The sequence below is a fragment of the Rhinoraja longicauda genome, chromosome 19 (assembly GCF_053455715.1).
Source record: "Rhinoraja longicauda isolate Sanriku21f chromosome 19, sRhiLon1.1, whole genome shotgun sequence".
In the NCBI taxonomy this organism is placed as follows: Eukaryota; Metazoa; Chordata; class Chondrichthyes; order Rajiformes; family Arhynchobatidae; genus Rhinoraja; species Rhinoraja longicauda.
In genome coordinates this window covers 11,056,567-11,083,018 of record NC_135971.1, presented here as the reverse complement: position 1 = coordinate 11,083,018, position 26,452 = coordinate 11,056,567, and the positions used below count along the sequence as shown (strand labels likewise).

At 51.8% G+C, this 26,452-nt stretch overlaps 1 protein-coding gene across 6 annotated transcripts in view; it reads right to left on the bottom strand.

Moving 5' to 3' along the window:
• Nucleotides 1–25,899, bottom strand: part of cchcr1 (coiled-coil alpha-helical rod protein 1) — a 39,712-nt gene extending 13,813 nt beyond the window's left edge. The window contains exons 1-12 of one of the 6 annotated variants that reach the window (XM_078416261.1): nucleotides 25,542–25,847; nucleotides 23,602–23,809; nucleotides 22,361–22,697; nucleotides 17,967–18,316; nucleotides 15,843–15,978; nucleotides 11,589–11,699; nucleotides 8,486–8,629; nucleotides 7,626–7,757; nucleotides 5,234–5,340; nucleotides 2,497–2,609; nucleotides 1,895–1,973; nucleotides 164–288 (exon numbers count right to left, since the gene is read on the bottom strand). In XM_078416261.1, coding sequence (XP_078272387.1) covers nucleotides 164–288; nucleotides 1,895–1,973; nucleotides 2,497–2,609; nucleotides 5,234–5,340; nucleotides 7,626–7,757; nucleotides 8,486–8,629; nucleotides 11,589–11,699; nucleotides 15,843–15,978; nucleotides 17,967–18,316; nucleotides 22,361–22,697; nucleotides 23,602–23,809; nucleotides 25,542–25,608 — 1,909 coding nt within the window. In that variant the 5' untranslated portion in view covers nucleotides 25,609–25,847. Of the gene's footprint in view, nucleotides 1–163; nucleotides 289–1,894; nucleotides 1,974–2,496; nucleotides 2,610–5,233; nucleotides 5,341–7,625; nucleotides 7,758–8,485; nucleotides 8,630–11,588; nucleotides 11,700–14,794; nucleotides 15,117–15,842; nucleotides 15,979–17,966; nucleotides 18,317–22,360; nucleotides 22,698–23,601; nucleotides 23,810–25,541 lie in introns of all 6 variants that reach the window. The other 5 variants (XM_078416262.1, XM_078416263.1, XM_078416259.1 and 2 more) reach the window with 5 other exon arrangements.
• Between the last annotated feature and the right edge of the window lie 553 nt (nucleotides 25,900–26,452).

The following is a 26,452-nucleotide window of genomic DNA, read 5'->3' as shown; positions in this document are numbered from 1 at the left end:
ATCCTTCTAAATTCCAGTGAATTTCACAAGCCCAGTCGACCCATTCTTTCATCGTTTGACCGCCACCCTGTCCAATAGTGTTGTTTGGCCCAACTGCCTGGTGTGAAAGGATGGGTGGTGGAAGAGGCGGCCTGCAGCAGGGCCACGGTCTCGATGTACTCACATGTCAGCCGCGCCTCGGTCACCTTCCTGTCGATCAGCTGGGAGTTCCGCTTCAGCTCAGCTGCCAGCTGGTCCCGCTCCCCGTTCAGCAGCTCCAGCTCCTTCTCCAGCTCCCCGTAGGTGCGCCTGTGGGAGGGGGGGAGTGAGTGGGAGAGCGAGTGAAGGCGGGAACTCACTGCCCTTCCACCCAAGATCTACGTGAACCGCCAACGGGCCAGTGCAAACCCCCCCAGTCTTTAGTCTAGTTTAGTCTAGTTTGGAGATGCAACGCGGCGAAACGGGCCCTTCGGCCCACCGAGTCCGTACCGACCTCGAAGAATAACCAAGCGGCACGGTGGCGCAGCGGTAGAGTTGCCGCCTTACAGCGAATGCAGCGCCGGAGACTCAGGTTCGATCCTGACTACGGGCGCCGTCTGTACGGAGTTTGTACGTTCTCCCCGTGACCTGCGTGGGTTTTCTCCGAGATCTTCGGTTTCCTCCTGCACTCCAAAGACGTACAGGTATGTAGGTTAATTAGCTGGGCAAAAAAGTAAAAATTGCCCCTAGTGGGTGTAGGATGGTGTTAATGTGCGGGGATCGCTGGGCGGCGCGGACCTGGTGGGCCGAAGGGCCTGTTTCTGCGCTGTATCTCTCAATCTAAAAATCTTTTTTAAACAATCTAAAAATAAAGGGGAGGCCATTTAAAACGGAGGCGAGAAAAAACTTTTACACCCAGATAATTTTTTGTGAATTTGTGGAATTCTCTGCCACAGAGGGCAGCGGAGGCCAATTCACCGGATGCATTTAAGAGAGAGTTAGATAGAGCTCCAGGGGCTAGTGGAATCAAGGGATATGGGGAGAAGGCAGGCACGGGTTACTGATTGTGGATGATCAGCCACGATCACAATGAATGGCGGTGCTGGCTTGAAGGGCCGAATGGCCTCCTCCTGCACCTATTTTCTAATTTTCTATGACCAGCGATCCCCGCACACTCACACTATCATATCATATCATATCATATCATATCATATATATACAGCCGGAAACAGGCCTTTTCGGCCCTCCAAGTCCGTGCCGCCCAGCGATCCCCGTACATTAACACTATCCTACACCCACTAGGGACAATTTTTTTTAAACATTTACCCAGCCAATTAACCTACATACCTGTACGTCTTTGGAGTGTGGGAGGAAACCGAAGATCTCGGAGAAAACCCACGCAGGTCACGGGGAGAACGTACAAACTCCTTACAGTGCAGCACCCGTAGTCAGGATCGAACCTGATCCTACACACGAGGGACAATTTATACTGAGAGCAAGCCAATTAACCTGCACGTCTTTGGGAGTGTGGGAGGAAACCGAAGATCTCGGCGAAAACCCACGCGGGTCGCGGGGAGAACGTACAAACTCCGCACAGACAGCGCCCGTAGTCGGGATCGAACCTGGGTCTCCGGCGCTGCGAGGCAGCAACTCTACCGCTGCGCCACCGTGACCGCCCTGACGGACCGCAGGGAATGGAGGAGCGGTTGGACGCAGAGTCGTGCCGTTGTTTGTGCTGCTTCCCTCCCGCACAGCTCCCGAGTCCCCGATCCAATCGCGGCCGTGGGCTCCGAGTGTAGAAGTGGGGAGGGAGCCCGTGCCCGCCGTTGCTGCGCCACCGTGCGGTAGCTGGGCGAGCAAATGGGACTAGCTGAATCGGAGCACCTTGGCTGGCAAGATGGGCGGAAGGCCACAGTAGCCCGGGCATGGTACCAACCTGCCGACGTCCGGCCCCGTCTCTCTGCTTTTCTCCTGCAGCTGAAGGCGTGCGAGGGCCTCCTTCCGAGCCCATAACCCTGGGCAAAGCAAGACAGAGGCCATTACAATGGTGCCCGCGATGCAGTGCCAACACCTCCTGGCAAGGGCAACACTTTCAACTGTTTACCCAATCTCCGTCTTTACTTTGGAGAGAGATACAGTACGGAAACAGGCCCTTCGGCCCGTCAAGTCCGCGCTGACCAGCGATCCCCGCTCATTACCATTATCCTACACACACCAGGGACAATTTCACATTTAGCCCCCAAGCCAACTAACCTACAAACCCGCACGTCTTTGGAGTGTGGGAGGAAACCGGAGATCTCGGAGAAAACCCGCGCAGGTCACGGGGAGAACGTACAAACTCCGTACGGACAGCACCCGTGGTCGGGATCAAACCCGGGTCTCCGGTGCTGTAAGGCAGCAACTCTACCGCTGCGCCACCGTGACCGCCCCACCCTCACGGGGAGGGAGGTTAATGGTTCCCCACGCCGGGTCTTCCTCCGTTCTTCCTTCCCTTCCCAAGGCAACAACTTCCCCAAGCGACCGTTGAAGGCCGCCCACCGTGAATGGTATCGATCCGTTTGTTGGCGAAGGTCACCCTCTGACTCAGGTTCACCAGCTGACACAAGGCCTTCTTCAGTCCTGCCTCCTGCTCCAAGAACGTCTGGTAGAAACTGATGGTTACAGAAGTGGGAAAGAAAGACTTGGTCAATGAGGCTGCCTGACCTGCTGAGTTACTCCAGCTCTCTGTGTCCTTTTGTGTAAAGCAGCATCTACAGATCCCTGCTTCCACAGCTCGTAGTTTGGAGTTTAGTTGGAGCTCGTAGGGTTCAACAGCCTGATGGTTGTTGGGAAGAAGCTGTTCCTGAGGATCTGATTTGGTGGAAGGAGCTGCAGATGCTGGTGTACACCAAAGATAAGACACAAAATGCTGGAGCAACTCAGCGGGTCAGGCAGCATCTCTGACGAGAAGGAATGGGTGACGTTTCTGGTCGAGACCCTTCTTCGGACTGAGAGTAAGGGGAGAGACAGTCTGGTTTGGGAACAGCTCTGCCCAGGACAGGATGGCCCTGCAGAGAGTAGTGCGTTCGGCAGTACGCACCATGGGAACTACACTCGCCCCCTGCAGGACCTATACATCAGGAGGTGCAGATCCAGAGCAAGCAAGATCATGAGGGACCCCTGCCACCCCAGTAACGGACTGTTCCAGATGCTACGGTCAGGCAAACGCCTCCGCTGTCACGCTGTGAAAACGGAGAGGATGAGACGGAGTTTCTTCCCACAGGCCATCAGGACTGTCAACTTTTATAACTCCAGAGACTAAATTTTTGTCTACACTACAGTAAATTATTAACTTTATTTATATGCTGTAACTGTAATTCTTTTTTGTGCACAATCCGCAGGCATTGCCACTTTCATTTCACTGCACATCGTGTATGTGTATGTGACAAATAAACTTGACTTGACTTGACTTGAGTGACACAGAGATATGGAAGGATAGGGTGTGAAAATAAGACATCAAAGGCGATGCAGATCAAGGAAAATGATCATTGTTAGCGGGGAGAAGGAGTTGAGTATAGGAGCAAAGAGGTCCTTCTGCAGTTGTACAGGGCCCAAATGAGACCGCACCTGGAGTACTGTGTGCAGTTTTGGTCTACAAATTTGAGGAAATTATATTCTTGCTATTAAGGGCGTGCAGCGTAGGTTTACTAGGTTAAACCCCGAATGGCTGGACTGTCGTATGTTGAAAGACTAGAGCGACTAGGCTTGTATACACTAGAATTTAGAAGGATGAGAGGGGATCTTAGCGAAACATATAAGATTATTAAGGGGTTGGACACGTTAGAGGCAGGAAACATGTTCCCAATGTTGGGGGAGTCCAGAACCAGGGCCCACAGTTTAAGAATAAGGGGTAGGCCATTTAGTCAGTCAGAGAGTTGTAAATCTGTGGAATTCTCTGCCTCAGAAGGCAGTGGAGGCCAATTCTCTGAATGCGTTGTAGAGAGAGCTAGACAGAGCTCTTAAGGATAGCGGAGTCAGGGGGTATGGGGAGAAGGCAGGAATGGGGTACTGATTGAAAATGATCAGCCATGATCACATTGAATGGCGGTGTGGCTCGAAGGGCCGAATGGCCTACTCCTGCACCTATTGTCTATTGTCTAACAAAGCATACAGAGATAGATTAAATTTTAGCGTTTCAACCCGAAGCATCACCCATTCCTTCTCTCTCGAGATGCTGCCTGTCCCGCTGAGTTACTCCAGCATTTTGTATCTATCAACTGTGTCAAGCGTGTTCGGGTGCCTTCTGCTTGGAGGTCATATTTGGCCAGTGAAGTAAACAGTAGGTTGCGCTATGCCCCACGTGGCAACCAATGGTGTTTTTTAAATCTAGATACAGTGTGGAAAAAGGCCCTTCAGCCCACTGAGTCCACGCTGACCATCGATCACCTGTGCACTAGTTCTATCCGACTCACTAGGGCCGCGGGATTTTTCTCTGCCCGGCGGGGGCTTCAATGTCGGGAGCCACGACCGCCCCGACGTGCAACAGCAGCGTCTTCGTCCGCCCCCGGACCGCGGGGCTTGGGTCGGCCCGCTGCGGACCTTCCACCGTCCGGCGCGGCCTGGAACGTGGCAACTTCAACAGCCTGACCGCGGGAGAAGACGGCAGGGGAAGAGAAAAGACATTCTGGCCTTCCATCACAGTGAGGAGGTGACTGGAGGAGACTCACTGTGATGGATGTTTCTTTTTTTTTTTTGTGTTGGTTTGTGATTGTGTGTGTTATTGCTTCTTTTTATTGCTCGTATTGTTGAACTGCGGGTGACGAAATCCCGTCCAAAAGACTTGTTTTTTTGGATGACAATAAAGGTTATTCTGATTCTGATTTACAGAAGCCAATCAACCTAAAAATTGGCACATCTTTGGAATGGGGGCAAAGTTTAAAGGATTTGTTTCGTTCAGTTTGCAACCATGTAGTTTCCCCGAAACAGGCTGTTCAGCGTTCCTACACGTGCTGGGGACAATTAACACTATCCGACACACACTGGGGACAATTAACACTATCCTACGCACGCTGCGGACAATTTTTTACATTTATACCAAGCCGATTAACCGACAAACCTGTACGTCTTTGGAGTGTGGGTGGAAACTGGGGCACCTGGAGAAAACCCACGCGGTCACGGGGAGAACGTACAAACTCCGCACGGGCAGCGCCTGCGGTCAAGATCGAACCCGGGTGTCCGGCGCTGTCGGGCAGCAACTCTGCCGCTGCGCCAACGTGCCGCCGATCGCTCCGCCTACCTGCGCATTAGCTCTTGGAGTTGGCGCACAGCACTGTCAGCTTGGTCTGCTTTCTCCTGAAGCCGAACCACGGTCTTCTGAGTAACAGCCAGGTTATCCCCAAGAGACTGCAAACGTAAACAGACAATGACCTGTGTGAGAGCAGGGCCGTGAGAAGCAACGAGAGAGAGAGAGAGAGAGAGAGAGAGAGAGAGAGAGAGAGAGAGAGAAGATAAAAAAGGAAAGAGGAATTATTTGAAATGTGGTGAGACCATTTACAACGTAAAGAGAACTGGGCTCCCTGTACAAGTCTGAAGATGGGTCCCAACCCGAAACGTCACCTATTCCTTTTCTCCAGAGATGGTGCCTGACCCGCTGAGCTACTCCAGCATTTTATGTTCATCTTCGGTCTAAACAAGAATCTGCTCCGTATTTTGCATCCTCTGCCGTTAAGGGCGGCACGGTGGCGCAGCGGTAGAGTTGCCGCCTTACAGCGAATGCAACGCCGGAGACTCAGGTTCGATCCTGACTATGGGCGCCGTCTGTAGGGAGTTTGTACGTTCTCCCCGTGACCTGCGTGGGTTTTCTCCGAGGTCTTCGGTTTCCTCCCACACTCCAAACACGTACAGGTATGTAGGTTAATTGACTGGGTAAATGTAAAAATTGTCCCTAGTGTGTGTAGGATAGTTAATATGCGGGGATCGCTGGGCGGCGCGGACTCGGTGGGCCGAACGGCCTGTTTCCGCGCTGTATCTCTAAATCTAAATCTCCTCAAGGTATGCCGACTTCGATGAAGTCCTCCTCCTCCTCTCTCTGATAGGGGTCTTGCAACATCTTCTCTCACTGCTCCCCCCTCTGCAATTCCTCCTGCACTTGGGCTCTGCGAAGACAGTCTGGAGAAGGGCCTCGACCCGAAACGTCACCCATTCCTTCTCTCCAGAGATGCCGTCTGACCCGCTGAGTTACTCCAGCATTTTGTATCTATCTTTTCTGTACATGAAATACAAGACCATGAAATACAAGACCGTTGCATGCAGGTATAACAAGTGTTTGGAAGGCTAAAGGGATGGAGTCACACAGCATGGAAACTCATCCAGGTATAAAGTACGCACACATATATTTTACCTGTGCATGTTAGAAACATAGAAATTGGTGCAGGAGGAGGCCATTCGGCCCTTTGAGCCAGCACCGCCATTCATTGTGATCACGGCCGATCATCCACAATCAGTAACCCGTGCCTGCCTTCTCCCCATATCCCTTGATTCCGCTAGCCCCTAGAGCTCTATCTAACTCTCTTTTAAATTCATCCAGTGAATTGGCCTCCACTGCCTTCTGTGGCGGAGAATTCCACAAATTCACAACTCTCTGGGTGAAAAAGTTTTTTCTCATCTCAGTTTTAAATGGCCTCCCCTTTATTCTTAAACTGAGGCCCCTGGTTCTGGTCTCCCCCAACATTGGAAACATTTTTACTGCATCTAGCTTGTCCAGTTCTTTTATAATTTTATACGTCTCTGTAAGATCCCCTCTCATCCTTCTAAACTCCAGTGAATACAAGTCCAGTCTTTCCAATCTTTCCTCATATGACAGTCCCGCCATCCCGGGGATTAATCTGGTGAACCTACGCTGCACTGCCTCAATAGTAAGGATGTCCTACCTCAAATTAGGAGACCAAAACTGCACACCATACTCCAGATGTGGTCTCACCAGGGCCATGTACAATTGCAGAAGGACATCTTTACTCCTGTACTTAAATCCTCAATGTTTGGAGATAGAGGTTCTTCTGCAGGGCCCTGGTGAGACCACATCTGGAGTATTGTGTGCAGTTTTGGTCTCCTAATTTGAGGAAGGACATCCTTGCTATTGAGGCAGTGCAGCGTAGGTTCACGAGGTTAATCCCCGGGATGGCGGGACTGTCATATGAGGAAAGATTGGAAACATGCCCACCATGTCCACGCCAACGTCATCAGACATCAGTCTGAAGAAGGGTCTGGACCCGAAACGTCACCCATTCCTTCTCTCCAGAGACGCTGCCTGGCCCGCTGCGTTACTCCAGCATTTTGTGATACCTTCGCACCTGTGGTCTGGGTCGAACCTGGGTCTCTGGCGCTGTGCGGCAATAGACAATAGACATTAGGTGCAGGAGGAGGCCATTCAGCCCTTCGAGCCAGCACCGCCATTCAGTGTGATCATGGCTGATCATCCTCAATCAGTACCCCGTTCCTGCCTTCTCCCCATACCCCCTGACTCCGCTATCCTTAAGAGCTCTATCTAGCTCTCTCTTGAATGCATCCAGAGAATTGGCCTCCACTGCCTTCTGAGGCAGAGAATTCCACCGCGGGCACCATTATGCGGCTTCCGCGCACATGCTCTCTCTCTCTCTCTCTCTCCTCCTCCTTCTCCTCCTCCTGCTCACCTGGTTTTTCACTCGCTCCAGGTCCATCTCCGCTGTCCTGTCGTTGAAGCTGTGGAGCAGCACTGCGAGCTCCCGACCTTTCACGACGAGCCCCTCCTCCACGTCCGCCATCTGCATTGGTGCAAGTCCGAGCTGTGTACACGTTTCACAACTAAACGCGCTGCTGAGCACAGATAGACAACAGCCAAATAGGTGCAGGAGGAGGCCATTCGGCCCTTCGAGCCAGCACCGCCATTCACCGTGATCACGGCTGATCATCCACAACCAGTGCCCCGTTCCTGCCCTCTCCTCGCTATTGAGAGCGTGCAGCGTAGGTTCACCAGGTTAATTCCCGGAATGGCGGGACTGTCACATTTTTAAAGACTCGAGCGACTAGGCTTGTATACACTGGAATTTAGAAGGATGAGAGGGGATCTTATCGAAATGTATAAGATTATTAAGGGGTTGGACACGTTAGAGGCAGGAAACATGTTCCCAATGTTGGGGGAAGTCCAGAACAAGGTGCCACAGTTTAAGAATAAGGGGTAGGCCATTTAGAACTGAGATGAGGAAAAACCTTTTCAGTCAGAGAGTTGTGAATCTGTGGAATTCTCTGCCTCAGAAGGCAGTGGAGGCCAATTCTCTGAATGCATTCAAGAGAGAGCTGGATAGAGCTCTTAAGGATAGCGGAGTCAGGGGGTATGGGGAGAAGGCAGGAACGGGGTACTGATTGAGAATGATCAGCCGTGATCATTGAATGGTGGTGCTGGCTCGAAGGACCGAATGGCCTCCTCCTGCACCTATTGTCTATTCTGGCTTGTTTTGAGTCAACAAGTCTTTTGCAAACGAGACAGGAGAGAGGCATCACGCCCAGTACCTACCTTGACGTGGATGTGATTGAGATCGTTGGTGTGACTGATCTCCTGGGACTTCAGCTGCACCATCAGAGCAAAGACCTTCTCCCTCCAGCGTGTCACCAGCGGTGCTTTCTTGCCTTGGTCTCCACTCCCGACGTCCGGCCTCGGCTGGCAACACAAGTCAGGGGGAATCTCATTAACCGCTGATTTTCCTTTTCCTTCAACACCGGTCTGTGCTTGCTCGCGTCCAAATAGCCCAGTCCGTGTGTCGAGCTTCTAGTGACCTGCCACTTCAATCCAAACCCACTCTGCCCTCAGCCCCCCCCCCCACACCGTTCCAATGAAGCTCGACGCAAACGCAAGGGAAAGCAGGGAACTGTACAGCACAGGAACAGGTCCTTCGGCCCCAATGTCCCCGGCTGAACACAATGCCAAGATAAACTCATCTCCAAAGACAGACACAAAAAAACTGGGGTAACGTGCGGCATGGTGGCGCAGCGATAGAGTTGCCGCCTTACAGCGAATGCAGCGCCAGAGACTCAGGTTCGATCCTGACTACGGGCGCCGTCTGTACGGAGTTTGTACGTTCTCCCCGTGACCTGCGTGGGTTTTCTCCGAGATCTTCGGTTTCCTCCCACACTCCAAAGACGTGCAGGTTTGTAGGTTAATTGACTGGGTAAATGTAAAAATTGTCCCTGGTGTGTGTAGGATAGTGTTAGTGTGCGGGGATCGCTGGGCGGCGCGGACTTGGTGGGCCGAAAGGGCCTGTTTCCGCCCTGTAGAATCTAAATCTAAAAAAAATAATTTAAATCTAAAAAAACTCAGCAGGACAGACCATTCCCGCAATTCCCAGCAAATCCAAAAACATTTAAAATTTTCAAAGATTTTGTTAGATTCAGAGATACAGCGCGGAAACAGGCCCTTCGGCCCACCGGGTCCGCGCCGCCCAGCGATCCCCGCACATTAACACTATCCTACACACACTAGGGACAATTTTCACATTTACCCAGTGAATTAACCTACATACCTGCACGTCTTTGGAGTGTGGGAGGAAACCGAAGATCTCGGCGAAAATCCACGCAGGTCACGGGGAGAACGTACAAACTCCGTACAGACGGCGCCCGTAGTCAGGATCGAACCTGAGTCTCCGGCGCTGCATTAGCTGTAAGGGGGCAACTCTACCGCTGCGCCACCGTGCCGCTCTAAATGCCGGTCTTGTATCTGGTTCTCCCACCACCCGCGGCAATACATGCCGGGCACTCTCCCACCACCTTAGACTGTGGAACAGCATCCCACTCCCCATCAGAACTGCCCCCTCCATCGACTCCTTTAAGTCCAGGCTCAAAACCTGCTTCTACTCCCTAGCGTTTGAGGCCCTCTGAGGGGGCGTTGTGAACTGTTTATGTATTGTGTTGTTGGGTTTGTGTGCTGTTGAATGTTCATTTTTTAGTACCTGCACTGATGTGCAGCACTTTGGTCAATGTGGATTGTGTTTAAATGTGCTATACAAATAAAATTGACTTGACTTGACCATCTTCGTAAAAAAAAGTTGCGCCACTAATCGCCTTTAAATTTTACCCCTCTCGTCTCCAGCATTTGACATTTCAACCCTCAGAAAAAAGGTTTGGACTGTCTACCCTATCTACGGCTCTCTTACCTTTACTGCTTTTTATCGGGATGCTTCTGCTCCAGTTCCAAGTCTGCTTGATGACAGACCCTACGCCCTCTGAACCCTGCTGCATCCCAACAGCCACAACCTCCCAACCCAAAAGTGACCCCTTTACTCCAACGCTGTTTTCAGGCACGGTGGCGCAGCGGTAGAGTTGCCGCTTGAGAGCGAATGCAGCGCCGGAGACTCGGGTTCGATCCTGACTACGGGCGCCGTCTGTACGGAATTTGTACGTTCTCCCTGTGACCTGCGTAGGTTTTCTCCGAGATCTTCGGTTTCCTCCCACACTCCAAAGACGTACAGGTATGTAGGTTAATTGACTGGGTAAATGTAAAAATTGTCCCTAGTGTGTGTAGGATAGTGTTAGTGTGCGGGGATCGCTGGGCGGCGCGGACCCGGTGGGCCGAAGGGCCTGTTTCCGCGCTGTATCTCTGAATCTAAATCTAAAAAAAAAATCTAAACTGTGGCCTACTCCTACACCTATTGTCTATTGAAGAAGGGTCTCAACCCGAAACATCACACATTCCTTTTCTCCAGAGATGCTGCCTGACCCGCTAGTTACTCCAGCATTTTGTGTCTCTCTTCGGTGTAAACCAACGTAGAGTCATAGTCATAGATGACACAGTATGGAAACTGGCCCTTCGGCCCAACTCACCCACACCGGACAACAATGTCCCAGCTACACTAGTCCCACTTGCCTGCGCTTGGTCCATATCCCTCCAAACCTGTCCTATCCATGTACCTGTCCAACTGTTTCATAAACGATGGGATAGTCCCAGCCTCAACTACCTCCTCTGGCAGCTCGTTCCATGCACCCACCACCCTCTGTGTAAAAAAGTTACCCCTCGGATTCCAATTAAATCTTTTCCCCTTCACCTTGAACCTACGCCCTCTGGTCCTCGATTCCCCTACTCTGGGTAAAAGACTCTGTGCATCTACCCGATCTACTCCTCTCATGATTTTGCAGTTCCTTCCTATATCATTCCTTAGGATGGGGCCTAACATTGCTCACAATACTCCAAATTAAGGGATTGGATATGCAGGAGGCAGGAAACATGTTCCCAATGTTGGGGGAGTCCAGAACCAGGGGCCACACACAGTTTAAGAATAAGGGGTAGGCCATTTAGAATGGAAATGAGGAAAAAACCTTTTTCACTCAGAGAGTTGTAAATCTGTGGAATTCTCTGCCTCAGAAGGCAGTGGAGGCCAATTCTCTGTATACTTTCAAGAGAGAGCTAGATGGAGCTCTTAAGGATAGCGGAGTCAGGGGGTATGGGGAGAAGGCAGGAACGGGGTTACTGATTGTGGATGATCAGCCATGATCACATTGAATGGCGGTGCTGGCTCGACGGTGCCGAATGGCCTCCTCCTGCGCCTGTTGTCTGTTGTCGATTGTGTACATGTGGCCTGGCCAAGGCCGTACAGAGCCTGCGCTTTCGCCGAGAGCTCGGAGCGTACCTTGTCGCCGCGGTGGCCCTCCTGGATGGAGAGGATGTCCGTCAGCGAGCTCAGCCGCACGGTGAGGAGCTCCGCCGTCGCTCTCAACGTCTCCCGCTCCTTCTCCAGGTGCTGGCGAGGCAAAGCAGTGTAACAGTGACCGACTGGTGATGCCCCATCCCATTCACCCAGACTGGTGATGCCCCATCCCATTCACCCAGACTGGTTTAGATTTAGATTTAGAGATACAGCGCAGAAATAGGCCCTTCGGCCCACCGAGTCCGCGCCGCCCAACGATCCCCGCACATTAACACTATCCTACACCCACTAGGGACAATTTTTACATTTACCCAGTCAATTAACCTACAAACCTGCACGTCTTTGGAGTGTGGGAGGAAACCGAAGATGTCGGTGAAAACCCACGCAGGTCACGGGGAGAACGTACAAACTCCGTACAGACGGCGCCCGTAGTCAGGATCGAACCTGAGTCTCAGGCGCTGCATTCGCTGTAAAGCAGCAACTCTACCGTTGCGCCACCGTGCCGCCCCATCCCATTCAACCAGACTGGTGATGCCCCATCCCATTCAACCAGAATTCAATCATCCCACCACAACCCAAGAACGGCCCTGAACGACTCATGGAAACATGTTCCCAATGTTTGGAGGAGTCCCGAACCAGGGGCCACAGTTTACGAATAAGGGGGAGGCCATTTAGAACGGAGATGAGGAAAAACCTTTTCACCCAGAGAGTCGTGAAGCTGTGGAATTCTCTGCCTCAGAAGGCAGCGGAGGCCAATTCCCTGGATGCTTTCAAGAGAGAGTTAGATAGAGCTCTTAATGATAGCGGGTCAGGGGTATGGGGAGAAGGCAGGAACGGGGTACTGATTGTGCATGATCAGCCATGACCACGGTGAATGGCGGTGCTGGCTGGCTCGAAGGGCCGAATGGCCTCCTCCTGCACCTATTGTCTATTGAAGAAGGGTCTCGACCCGAAACGTCGCCCGTTCCTTCTCTCCAGAGACGTTGCCTGTCCCGCTGAGTTACTCCAGCATTTTGTGTCTATCTTCGGTTTAAACCAGCATCTGCAGTTTCTCCCAACACTACTATCTACCTCATCGGAGACCCTCGGACTATCCGTGTTTGGATTTTACTGGCTTTACCTTGCACTAAACGTTATTCCCTCATCACGTATCTATACACCGTAACTGGTTTCAGTTTTAGTTTAGTTTATCGTCACGTGTACCGAGGTGCAGTGAAAAGCTATTGTTGCATGCTAACCAGTCAGCGGAAAGACAATACATGATTACAATCGAGCCGATTACAATGTTTGGATACATGAGAAGGGAATAACGTTTAGTGCAAGGTAAAGCCAGCAAAGTCCGATCAAGGATAGTCCGAGGGTCACCAATGAGGTGGATAGTAGTTCAGCACTGCTCTCTGGTTGTGGTGGGACGGTTCAGTTGCCTGATAACAGCCGGGAAGAAACTGCCCCTGAATCTGGAGGTGTGCGTTTTCAAACTTCTGTACCTTTTGCCCGATGGGAGAGGGGAGAAGAGGGAGCGGCCGGGGGTGAGACTCGTCCTCGATGATGCTGCTGGCCTTGCCGAGGCAGCGTGAGGTGTAGATGGAGTCGGTGGAGTGGGAGGTCGGTTTGAGCGATGGTCCACAAACAAATGGCTCGCCTGTTATCACGCATTGTCTCTCCGCATGCAACAAAAGCTTTTCACTGTGCCTCGGAACACGTGGCAGTAAACTAGTCGGAACTGAACACAGGAATATGGACAGGGAGCGGAGTGGTAGCAAAGGGCAGCTCACTATACCACCGTCTCACGGAAATATGGGTTCTTCTTTAGCAGGGCCGAGGGCTTGACATGCAAGGAGAGGCTGGATAGGTTTGGAGCTATTTTTCCCTAGAACATTTGAGTTTGAGGGGTGATATTATAAAGGTTTTTTTGAGGAGGGACCATCCTGTGAGGGGGGGGGGGGGGGGGGGGGGGGAAGAACAAAGGAGGACCTAGTGTGGGGGAACCGCTGGAAGGGGGGGGAGGGTAGGAGAGAACAAAGGAGGACCTGGAGCGGGATACTTGATAACTGTCGCCGCCCTTTATGTGGCAGCTCTTTGCATACCTTGGGTACGCGACACAAAAGGATTTCACTGTGACTTGTCACACGTGACAATAAAATATTCATTCATACAAAATCACGAGGGGGCGTAGATAAGGTCTAAATCTTTCCCCCGTGGGAAAGGAGTTGAAAACTAGAGGGCATCGGTTTAAGTCGAGAGGAAAAAGATTTAATAGGGATCCCGGGGTCCAACTTTTTCTCACAGAGGGTAGTGCGTAAATGGAACAAAAAATGGAACCGAACAAGATGTCTCCATTCATGTCTGAAGGAGGGTCTCGACCCGAAACGTCACCCATTCCTTCTCTCCTGAGATGCTGCCCGACCCGCTGAGTTACTCCAGCTATTTGTGAATAAATGTCTCCATACAAGGACCCAAACAGTCTTTCCAGGTGAGACAGAGGTTCACCTGCACCTCCTCCAACCTCATCTGTTGCATCCGCTGCTCTAGATGTCAACTTCTTTACATCGGCGAAACCAGACGCAGGCTCGGCGATCGTTTCGCTCAACGCCTTCGCTCAGTCCGCCTCAACCAACCCGATCTCCCGGTGGCTGCGCCCTTCAACTCCCCCTCCCACTCCCAGTCTGACCTTTCTGTCATGGGCCTCCTCCAGTGCCATAGTGAGGCCCACCGGAAATTGGAGGAACAGCACCTCATATTTCGCTTGGGCAGCTTGCAGCCCAGCGGTATGAACATTGACTTCTCCAACTTTAGATAGTTCCTCTGTCCCTCTCTTCCCCTCCCCCTTCCCAGATCTCCCTCTATCTTCCTGTCTCCACCTATATCCTTCCTTTGTCCCGCCCCCTGACATCAGTCTGAAGAAGGGTCTCGACCCGAAGCGTCGCCCATTCCTTCTCTCCTGAGATGCTGCCTGACCTGCTGAGTTACTCCAGCATTTTGTGAAAGATCAAGATGTCTATCTGAGTTGGCCCCAGTCGGCCCACAACCCTCGAAACCGTTCCTACCCGTGTATGTATGTAAATGTCTTGAGAATGATCAGCCATGATCACATTGAATGGCGGTGCTGGCTCGAAGGGCCGAATGGCCTCCTCCTGCACCTATTGTCTTTGGGTACAATTATGTAATCGAGACATTTGGACACGTACATGGACGGAAGGGCCTGTTTTTTCTTCTTCTTCTTCTTGCGTTTGAGGCAGCAGGAGTCATGTAACGCCCTCCAGGCGCTGTGGCCAGTGCAATGTGCTGTTGTCGAGGGCCGTGAGGCCTACCCCTCCACCAGGGGGGACGGAGGACAGCGCGGTCTGAAATGCCGTGCCGCGCTGTTTGCTGGTCTGCTCCACACACGCAGGCTACTGATGAACGCAACCCCCCCATCGATGCACGTTGGCGGCAAACCGGCCGACCCCTGTGCGGAGCCGGTTCAGGGCGGCCCACTCTTTGCGGGGCACGTTTCCACGCTGTATAACTCTGTGACTCATAAAAACATAGAAACATAGGTGCAGGAGTAGGCCATTCGCGGCACCACTCTGTGTGAAGAATTTTTTTCTCATCTCGGTCCTAAAAGACCTCCCCCTTATCCTTAAGCTGTGACCCCTGGTTCTGGACTCCCCCAACATCGGGAACAATCTTCCCGCATCTAGCCTATCAAACCCCTTAAGAATTTTATATGTTTCAATAAGATCCCCCCTCAGTCTTCTAAATCCCAGCGAGTACAAGCCTAGTCTATCCAGTCTTTCTTCATATGAAAGTCCCGCCATCCCAGGGATCAATCTGGTGAACCTTCTCTGTACTCCCTCTATGGCAAGAACGTCTTTCCTCAGATTAGGAGACCAAAACTGCACACAATACTCCAGGTGTGCTCTCACCAAGGCCCTGTACAACTGCAGCAGAACCTCCCTGCTCCTATACTCAAATCCTCTTGCTATGAATGCCAACATACCATTCGTTTTCTTCACTGCCTGCTGCACCTACACGCTTGCTTTCAATGACTGGTGCACCATGACACCCAGGTCACGTTGCATCTCCCCTTCTCCTAATTGGCCGCCATTCAGGTAATAGTCTGCTTTGCTGTTCTTGCCGCCAAAATGGATAACCTCACTACTTCCTCATTAACTCATTAACTTCCCTCTTTCGCGTTCTTGTTGGAATCCGTGCTGTGTGCGTTAGGTGACGCGGGCCACGGGCCAAGCTCACCTGAACCCTGCTGTTCAGCTGTTCTTTCTCCTGCCGGGCCTCTTCCATTTGCTTCTCGTCTGGGACCAGTCGTCCGATGTAAGTGCGGAGCTGTTGAATCAAGGAGCTTTGGGAATCCAACTTGCACCTGGCTTCACTGCAACAGTAGAAGGAAGACAAATGTTTTGTCATCGCGGAGTGATACAGAGTGGAAACAGGTCCTTCGGCCCAACTTGCCCCCACCGGCCAATGTGTCCCAACGTGTCACATGGCAATCGATCCCCCTGAGAAACTCCCACCAGGTTCCCACCAACCGTGGCTCACCTGGCACAGTCTCAACAGACTGCGGGCAGGCATGGGGAGGAACAAATCAAACACGCTGAAGTGGGGATGTACTGAAGATGCGGTAGACCACGACTGTGGACGGGGCCTCCAGACTATGGTACATCTCCTGGGCTGTGACACATGCACTGTAAAGGCACGGTGGCGCAGCGGTAGAGTTGCTGCCTTACAGCGAATGCAGCGCCGGAGACTCAGGTTCGATCCTGACTACAGGCGCCGTCTGTACAGAGTTTGTACGTTCTCCCCGTGACCTGCGGTGGGTTTTGTCCGAGATCTTCGGTTTCCTCCCACACTCCAAAGACGTACAGGTATGTAGGTTAATTGGCTGGGCAAATGTAAAAAAAATTGTCCCTAGGGTGTACGATAATGTTAATGTGCGGGGATCGCTGGGCGGCGCGGACCCGGTGGGCCGAAGGGCCTGTTTCCGCGCTGTATCTCTAAATCTAAATCTAAATCTTGTGGGGGCCAACGACATGGCACTAAAATTTCCTCGCTATTGGCAAACAGCTGTGTGATGACACGAATAAACAAATAAAATTAGTCCCATCTGCCCGCATTTGGCCCATATCCCACAAAACCGAAGGTGGACACATAATGCTAGAGTAATTCAGTGGGTCACGCAGGATCTCTGGAGAGAAGGAATGGGTGATGTTTTGGGGTCGAGACCCTTCCTCAGACCGATCTGCCTTGACCCAAAACGTCACCCATTCCTTCTCTCCAGAGATGCTGCCAGACGCACTGAGTTACTCCAGCATTTTGTGTCTACCTTCGATTTAAACCAGCATCTGCAGTTCTTTCCTACACATTCCCTCCACACCTGTCCTATCCATGTACCTGTCTAACTGTTTCGTTGAACTTTGGGATCGTCTCTGCCTCAACTACCTCCTCTGGCAGCTCTCAGATTCCTATTTAAATCGTTTCCCCTTCACCTCAAACCCATGTCCACTGTTTCCTCCATTCGCCTCCTCTGACCCGATCTGAGTTACTCCAGCACCATGCGTCTATCCGTGGCAGAGTTGGAGGTGGACCGAGATAGAGGATAGACAGAGATGTCATTGAGGGGATTATTAAGGGGTTGGACACGTTAGAGGCAGGAAACATGTTCCCAATGTTGGGGGAGTCCAGAACAAGGGGCCACAGTTTAAGAATAAGGGGTAGGCCATTTAGAGCGGAGATGAGGAAAAAAAAATTCAGTCAGAGAGTGTGAATCTGTGGAATTCTCTGCCTCAGAAGGCAGTGGAGGCCAATTTTCTGAATGCATTCAGGAGAGAGCTAGATAAAGCTCTTAAGGATAGCGGAGTCAGGGGGTATGGGGAGAAGGCAGGAACAGGGTACTGTTTGAGAATGATCAGCCATAATCACATTGAATGGCGGTGCTGGCTCGAAGGGCCGAATGGCCTCCTCCTGCACCTATTGTCTGTTGTCTATGGTCTATTGTCATGATTGGCATGTGTCGGAAGGAACTGCAGATGCTGCTTTACAACGAAGATAGGCACGAAATGCTGGCGTATCTCAGCAGGACAGGCGGCATCTCTGGAGAGAAGGAATGGGTGACGTTTCGGGTCAAGACATGGAGATTGGCACGTCTCGACCCAAAACGTCACCCATTCCTTCTATTCAGAGATGCTGCCCGTCCCGCTGAGTTACACCACCATTTTGTGTCTCTCTTTGGCATGGACAGGATAGACTCATTTCCGTGCTTCAATGAAATCCCAGGCTGGTTGCCGAGAACTTAACGCCAACTGCCGTGCGGCTCGGAGCGGGCGGCCAGCGGCACCAACAGGGTGCCGGCCTTTCACCAACCTCATCTCTCCCCGCAGCGCGTCACGCTCCCGGCCCAGGTCCTCCAGACGCTCCCTCGAGCACAGGGCCTCGCGCCGGCCTTTCTCTTGACTCGTCCGCAGCTCCTCCTGCAACGCGGCCGCCCTTTGGCTCAGAGCCCCTCGATCCGCCTCCGCCTCCGCCGACCTTCGCCGCAGGGCCTCTCCGTCGCCCTCCAGCGCGGCCACCTGCTGCCGCAGCGACTCTCGATCCATCTCCACTTCCCCCGCCCTTCGTCGCAGCGCCTCTCGGTCCACCTCAACCTCCGCCACCCTTTGCCGCAGTGTCTCCTCACCCTCGTCCACGGACCCTTCAACATCTGGGGCCACCGTCTGTTGGAACCGGACAGAGAAGGTGTTTAACCCTGCAGGCCCGATACAACTCCTGCAGTTGTACAGGGCTTCATAACGAGAGGATTTCAGTATCGGTGTAAAGAGGTTCTTCTGCAGTTGTATAGGGCCCTGGTAAGACCACATCCGGAGTATTGTGCACAGTTTTGGTCTCCTAATTTGAGGAAGGACATCCTTGTAATTGAGGCAGTGCAGTGTCGGTTCAAGGGATTAATCCCTGGGATGGCGGGACTGCCATATGAGGAAAGATTGAAAAGACTAGGCTTGTATTCACTGCAGTTTAGAAGGATGAGAAGGGATCTTATAGAGACGTATAAAATGATAAAGGGACTGGACACGCTAGATGCAGGAAAAATGTTCCCAATGTTGGGCGAGTCCAGAACTAGGGGACACACACAGTCTTAGAATAAAGGGGAGGCCATTTAAAATCGAGGTGAGAAGGAACTTTTTCACCCAGAGTTGTGAATTTGTGGAATTCTCTGCTACAGAGGGCAGTGGAGGCCGATTCACTGGATGAATTTAAAAGAGGGTTAGATTTAATAGAGCTCCAGGGGCTTGTGGAATCAAGGGACATGGGGAGAAGGCAGGCACGGGTTACTGATTGTGGATGATCAGCCATGATCACAATGAATGGCAGTGCTGGCTCGAAGGGCCGAATGGCCTCCTCCTGCACCTATTTTCTATGTTTCTATAACCCCTTGCACTGGAATGTGAATCACCCAGTCGGTGGGTTAATTATACATTTATTTATTTATTTTCCCGGTCAATACAACGGATTGACCATACAGTTGTGATAGTTAAATCGTACAAAATCATTGTATCAAAAATAAAACAATTTAATCACACATATTTTCTGAACGAAAAAAAAGGTGTAGGCAGAAGCCAAAGCTTATTGTGCCTACCCTTAATACTTAACAAAATATAATAATAAAAAATCACAATATCATAAGTCAGAAGCAGATAAACAAAACATAAAAAGAAACACAAATATAGTCAAGAACCATCATTTCTGTCATGTCAGTCATTTCTCAGTGCTGAACACATATTTTGTATCTTTCAAATATAATATTTGTGAACATTTTCTTGAATTTACACATATTACCACACTCTTTTAATTCATTGTTGCAACTATTCCATAAAATGACCCCTTTAACAGTCACACATCTATTTTTCACATTTGTCCTTACCCACTTTTTTTCCAAACATATCATTTCCCCTGAGTGGATACCTGCTCTGTAAATTGCCCAAAGTGAGTTTAGAGTAGGGAGTTTTGAGATACAGCATGGAAACGGGCCCTTCGGCCCACCGATAACGATGAGAAGGCCTACCGGGAGGAGGTGGCTGATCTGGCACTCTTGTGTCAGGACAACAGCCTCCTCTTGAATGTCACAAAAACTAAGGAGCTGATTGTAGACTTCAGAAGGGCTCAACATCCGAGGACGTACACGCCACTGGAGATAAATGGGACTGCTGTGGATAGGGTGAGCAGCTTTAAATACCTGGGAGTCCACATCACAGAGGATCTGACATGGACAACACACATTGCCGCACTGGTGAGTAAGGCAAGGCAGCGCCTTTACCATCTCAGACAGTTGAGGAAATTTAGAGTCTCTCTGAGGATCCTTCAGTGCTTCTACTCTGGGGCTGTAGCAAGCATCTTGTCCGGAAACATCACAGTCTGGTTTGGGAATGGCTCTGCTCAGGACAGGAAGGCTCTGCGGAGAGTAGTGCGTTCGGCTGAACGCACTATGGGAACTACACTCGCCCCCCCTGCAGGACCTATACATCAGGAGGTGCAGATCCAGAGCCAACAACATTATGGGGGACCCCTATCACCCCAGCAACGGACTTCCAGCTGCTACGGTCAGGCAAACGCCTCCGCTGTCACGCAGTGAAAATGGAGAGGATGAGACGGAGTTTCTTCCCACAGGCCATCAGGACTGTTAACTCTCATATCACCAGGGACTCATTAAATTTACTGTATTAATTTTTTGTGTTAAAATGTTTTTTTCTATTCCGTTTTTTAGTTTAGCACAATCCGCAGGCATTGCCACTTTCATTTCACTGCACATCTTGTATATGTGTGTGACAAATAAACTTGACTTGACTCATCGCCGATCATCAGTCACCCGTTCATTAGATCTGTGTTATCCCACTTTTCCATCGCACACACTATTTTGGGGGCCATCTTATTTCACAGAAGCAAATCAACCTACAAACCCGCACGTCTTTGGGATGTGGGAGGAAACCGGAGCACCTGGAGAAAGCCCACCCACTCACCGGGAGAATGTGCAAACACTGTACAGACAAGCACCCAGAATCAGGATTGGACCCGGGTCTCTGGCACTGTGAGGCAGCAACTCTACCGCTGTGCCACTGTAACCCGCCCCTGTGCACTGAGCGTGTAAATGTGTGGTAGAATCAGGGAGGGGGAGACAGGGGAGTTGCGAAGGATACAAAATATGATTAGTGTCAATGTGTAGGAAGGAACCGCAGGTGCTGGTTTAAAAACGGAGATGCTGCCTGTCCCGCTGAGTTACTCCAGCATTTTGCGTCCATCCTCAGATTAGTGTAAATGGTTGCTGGATGATTGGTCGAGACTCAGTGGGCTTGTTTCAGTGCTAAATGAGAAAGGATCTTTAGTTTAGCCATCCCGAACGACTGTAAACTTCCTGCTGCAATATAATCCATCCTCAGTTCACTTCAGTTTATTGTCACGTGTGCCCAGGTACAGTGAAGAGCTTTCGTTGCGTGCTGACCAGTCAGCAGAAAGACAATACATGACTACATTCGACCCATTTACCGTGCGTAGACGCACGATAAGGGAATAACGTTTAGTGCAACTTAAAGCCAGCAAGGTCTGATCAAGGATAGTCCAAGGGTCACCAGAGGTAGATAGTAGTTCAGGACTGCTCTCTGGTTGTGGTAGGATGGTTCAGTGGCCTGATAACAGCTGGGAAGAGACTGTCCCTGAATCTGGTGGTGTGTGTTTTCACACTTCTATACCTTTTGCCTGATGGGAGAAGGGAGAAGAGGGAGTGACCAGGGCACGACTCGTCCTTGATAGTGCTGCTGGCCTTGCCGAGGCAGCGTGAAGATTAAATTCTACAGCAAGAATGCGTGCTTGTCTTTTACCCTCTCATTCTCCATCCAACTAATCAGCAAACCCCAATGTTAAGGTATTTATTTCACAAAATGCTGGAGTAACTCAGCAGGTCAGGCAGCATCTCAGGAAAGGGTGACGTTTCGGGTCGAGACCCTTCTTCCGAAGAAGGGTCTCGACCCGAAACGTCACCCATTCCTTCTCTCCTGAGATGCTGCCCGACCCGCTGAGTTGCTCCAGCATTTTGTGAAATAAATACCTTCGATTTGTACCAGCATCTGCAGTTATTTTCTTAAACCCCAATATTAGCTCTTTACACAACGTGACCCGCTGAGATACTCTTTTAAAATGTTTCTGCAAGTTTCTGCCGACTAAAATGGCGCCACAACATACAATGGCTTTTAGGGTTGAGTGGTCTATCTTTGCTCAAGGGATATGGGGAGAAAGCAGGAACAGGGTACTGATTATGGATGATCAGTACGTGCGGCACGGTGGCGCAGCGGTAGAGTTGCTGCCTTACAGCGAATGCAGCGCCTGAGACTGAGGTTCGATCCTGACTACGGGCGCCGTCTGTGCGGAGTTTGTACGTTCTCCCCGTGACCTGCGTGGGTTTTCTCCGAGATCTTCAGTTTCCTCCCACACTCCAAAGACGTACAGGTTTGTAGGTTAATTGGCTGGGCAAATGTAAAAATTGTCCCGAGTGTGTGTAGGATGGTGTTAATGTGTGGGTATCGCTGGGCGGCGCGGACTCGGTGGGCCGAAGGGCCCGTTTCCGCGCTGTATCTCTAAATCTCTCCAAAAAAAAAAAAAAATCAGCCATGATCATATTGAATGGCGGGTACTGGCTCGATGGGCTGAATGGCCTCCTCCTGCACCTATTTTCGATGTTTCCCAGCCAAACCACAAGCAGCCAGCACACTGACCTGTGAGCGCGTTTCTCTGCTCCGGTCTTCTCTCTCCCTGCTCGCCCCGTCTCGCTGCCCCCCCTTCTCCGGCTCGGTCTCCTCAGCGGGGCGGCAGTCCCATTGCCGCTGCCTCGGCCGCTCGATCCCGGCAGGCAGCGGCCCCTCCGGCCTCTCCCGCTCCAGCCTCCGCAGCGCGGCCCTCAGTTCGCTCAGCTGCCGGCCTAGGCAGGCCAGCAGGGCGTCCTTCTCGGCGATGGCCGCCGCCTGCCGCGACACCGTCGTGTTCGCCAGCGGCCTCCCCTCCGGCTCACCGGCACCGCGGAGGGTCTCAGGCACCCTCTCCTGTTCCAAGTACCTGCGCGGGTCGGGAAGAAGCAAGATTAGTTTGGAGACACAGCGCGGAAACGGGCCCTTCGGCCCACCGGGTCCGCGCCGACCAGCGATCCCCGCACATTAACACTATCCTACACACACTAGGGACAATGTTTTTTTTACATTTGCCCAGCCAATTAACCTACAAACATGTACGTATCACTCTAAAACGTTCCCATTCATGAACCTGGCCAAATGTCTTTTAAATATCCATTAAATAAAAGGCGGCACGGTGGCGCAGCGGTAGTGTTGCACCATTACAGCACCTGCAGCGCCGGAGACCGGGGTTCGATCCCAACTACGGGCGCCGTCTGTACGGAGTTTGCACGTTCTCCCCATGACCTGCGCGGGTTTTCTCCGAGATCTTCGGCTTCCTCCCAAGCTCCAAAGACGTACAGGTATGCAGCTAAAGACAAAAAGCTGGAGTAACTCAGCGGGACAGGCAGCATCTCTGGAGGGAATGAATGGGTGACGTTTCAGGTTGAGACCCTTCTTCAGACGTCACCCGTTCCTTCTCTCCAGAGATGCTGCCTGTCCCGCTGAGTTACTCCAGCTTCTTGTGTCTATCTTCGGTTTAAACCAGCATCTGCAGTTCCTTCCCACGTGCAGGTATGTAGGTAAATTGGCTTGGGGAATGTGTAAATTGTCCCTAGTGTGCTGGATAGTGTTAAACAGTGGTCAGCGTGGACCCGGTGGGCCGAAGGGCCTGTTTCCGCGCTATGTCTCTAAACTAAACTTGCCATAGTTTCTGCCTCAACGACCTCCTCCCGGCAGCCCATTCCATGTGACCACCACAATCCATGTGAAGAGGTTGCCCCTCAGATTCCTTAGTACACTTTCCCCCCTCACCGTACACTGATGTCCTACGTACCTGAGTCACAACATACCTGGGTTGAATGCAAGCCGTTTCCTCTTCAATTCCAGAGCATCGTCTGTTCGATGGGTCCTGCATCCTCCTCAGGCGTCCATTCTCTTGCCTCAGTTCCAGGATCTCTTTGGTCGCCTTGGACAGAGCAGCCCAGGGGTTTGTGTCCACTGGCGGTGCGCCACAGCTTCGACCCCTGAAGTGTGAGGGGGGAATCAGGCTCTCCGCTCCTGTTGATACGAACAGGTTTCCGTAAACACTCAGCGGCACATTGCTAGGACAGCAGAACCTCCTTCCCCGTCCCTGAACCTCTGGTGAGTTATTCACTGCCCAAAGCATTTATAGACAATAGACAATAGGTGCAGGAGGAGGCCATTCGGCCCTTCGAGCCAGCACCGCCATTCAATGTGATCATGGCTGATCATTCTCAATCAGTACCCCGTTCCTGCCTTCTCCCCATACCCCCTGACTCCGCTATCCTTAAGAGCTCCATCTAGTTTAGTTTTAGCTCTTCATTTAGTTTTAGCTCTTCCAAATCAGAGCGATTTCAATGATTTTACTTAAGACTCACTGAGGTGAACACCTTTTTCTACGTTAGAGATACAGAGGCATAACAGGCCCTTCGGCCCACCGAGTCCACACCAATCAGCGATCGCCCCGTACACGAGCACCATCATTCACACGAGGGAAACTTTACAATTTACAGAAGCCAACTAACCCACAAACCTGTACGTCTTTGGAGAGTGGGAAGAAACCACAGCACCCGGAGAAAACCCACGCGGTCCCAGGGAGAACGTATAAACTCCACACAGGTAACACCCGTAGTCAAGATTGATCCCTGGTCTCTGGCGCTGTGAGGCAGCGGCTCTACTACTGCACCCTCTTTTAGAATTATGGCCCAAATCTTCCAATTTTTCCTCCACACGAGGATTGCCGAAAATTGTTTAATGGTACTTTAATGTCACATGTACCCGGATACAATGAAATTCCTTTTGGTGCATTCAGTTCAGCAAAACTAAAAAGTACACATAGGCACAAGTGTGTACTTAACCGCAAGTGTGCAAGAATGGTCGTTCACACTCACTGTGACAGTACACAAGAGTCGCCACTTTTCCGGCGCCATTTTATGTGATTCAAGTACAAAGTCGTTAAAAAATATCAGTCTTAACTTTGCCAGCAAAGCCGGCGTTCCTGGCGACAGCACTGGGTCGGAGTTGCCAGGCTGGCATCCCATTATCCAGCCCCTCTTTCCCACCCTCCTGTCCCTTCCCTTAATGTGCACCCATAACACCATCCCTCTTTCTCCACATTCCCCCCAACTCTATCCCCCAATGCGCATCCATTTCCCTGCCCCTCTTCCTCCTCCCCCCCCCCCCCCCGTTCCATGTTATCGGAGCAGAATGAGGCCATTCGGCCCATCAAGGCTCCTGATCTATCTTTCCCTCTCGACCCCATTCTCATCCCTTCACCCCATAACCTCTGACACCCCTTACTAATCAACTTCTCCCATTATCCCAACCCTCATTCCTCCTGTTCCTCCCCCCTCCTGCCGACCCATTTCTCCCATTATCCTGCCCCTCGTCCCCCGCTCCTTTCCCCATCTCCTTCCAACATCCATCCCTCCCTCCCTCCCTCCGGCTTTACATTTCATTATTCTTCTCTCCCTTTCTCTGACCCGCTTTTGCCTCCTTTCTCATTTACCCCGCCCATCTGCCAACACAAACTCACTCCCCTCACCTGTGCACACCTGTTACCTGCAAGGCTTTGTCCTGCCCTCACCTTTCCTCCAGCTCCCCCCACCGTCTCCCAGTCAGACTGAAGAGTCCATCCCCCCCCCCCCCCCCCCATCCACCACAGATGCTTGCTGCCTAACCCACTGCGTTCCTCTCCTCCAGCACTTTGTGTTTCGCTCAAGATGTGCTCCCCCCCCCCCATGATTTTTATTTTAAACCATCTTTGTACCGATTTTGCCCCCGAAAGCAGACGGCGGCTCCAGGCCTCTGCCAGGTCCCGGCCTCTCCTCCATCATTCCCGGCGATGATGATGTCCCTCTCTCTCTCCTCTCCCTCTGCCTGCTCTCTCTCAGTTCACACCAGTGCCAAGCCCTTGTGTCCTTCTCCTCTCCTCTCTCCTCTTCCCCCTTTTCCCCACTACCCCTCCCTCTCTCCCCCTCCCTCTCCCTTCCCTCTCTCTCCCCTCCCCTCCCTCTATCTCTCCTCTCTCTCTTTTCTCCCCTCTCTCTTCCCTGCCTCTATCCCCCTCACTCTCCCCTTCCCCTCTCTCCCCACCTTCTCCTCCCTTCCCTCCTCTCTCCACCTCCCTCCTCTCTCTCTCTCCCCTGCTCCTCCCCTCCCCACTCTCTCCCTCTCCAAACTTCTCACTCTCTCCCTATTCCGCTCTCTCTCTCCCCCTCTTTTCCCCTTCTCTCTCTCCTTCACCTCTCCCTCCCCCCTCCTTTCCCTTTCTCTCTCTGCTTCACCCCTCTCCCTCCTGTCTCTCCCTCCCCTATCTTCTCACTCTCCCCATCACTCTCTCCCTCTTCCACTCTCTCTCTCTCTCTCTCCTCTCTTCCCTTTCCCCTTCTCTCTCTCCTTTCCCCTTCTCTCTCTCCTTTCTCCTTCTCTCTCTCCTTCCCCTTCCTCTCTCCTTTTCCCTTCTCTCTCCCCTTTCCCCTCTCTCTCCTTTCCCCTTCTCTCTCCTTCACCCCTCCTCTCCCCTCTCTCCCCCTCACTCCCTACTCCTCTTTCTTTCTCTCTCTCTCTCTCTCTCTCTCTCTCTCTCCTTCACCCCTCTCTCCTCTCTGCCCCCTCACTCCCTACTCCCTTCTCTCACACACTCTCTCCTCTTCTCTCTCTTTCACCCTCTCTCGTTCT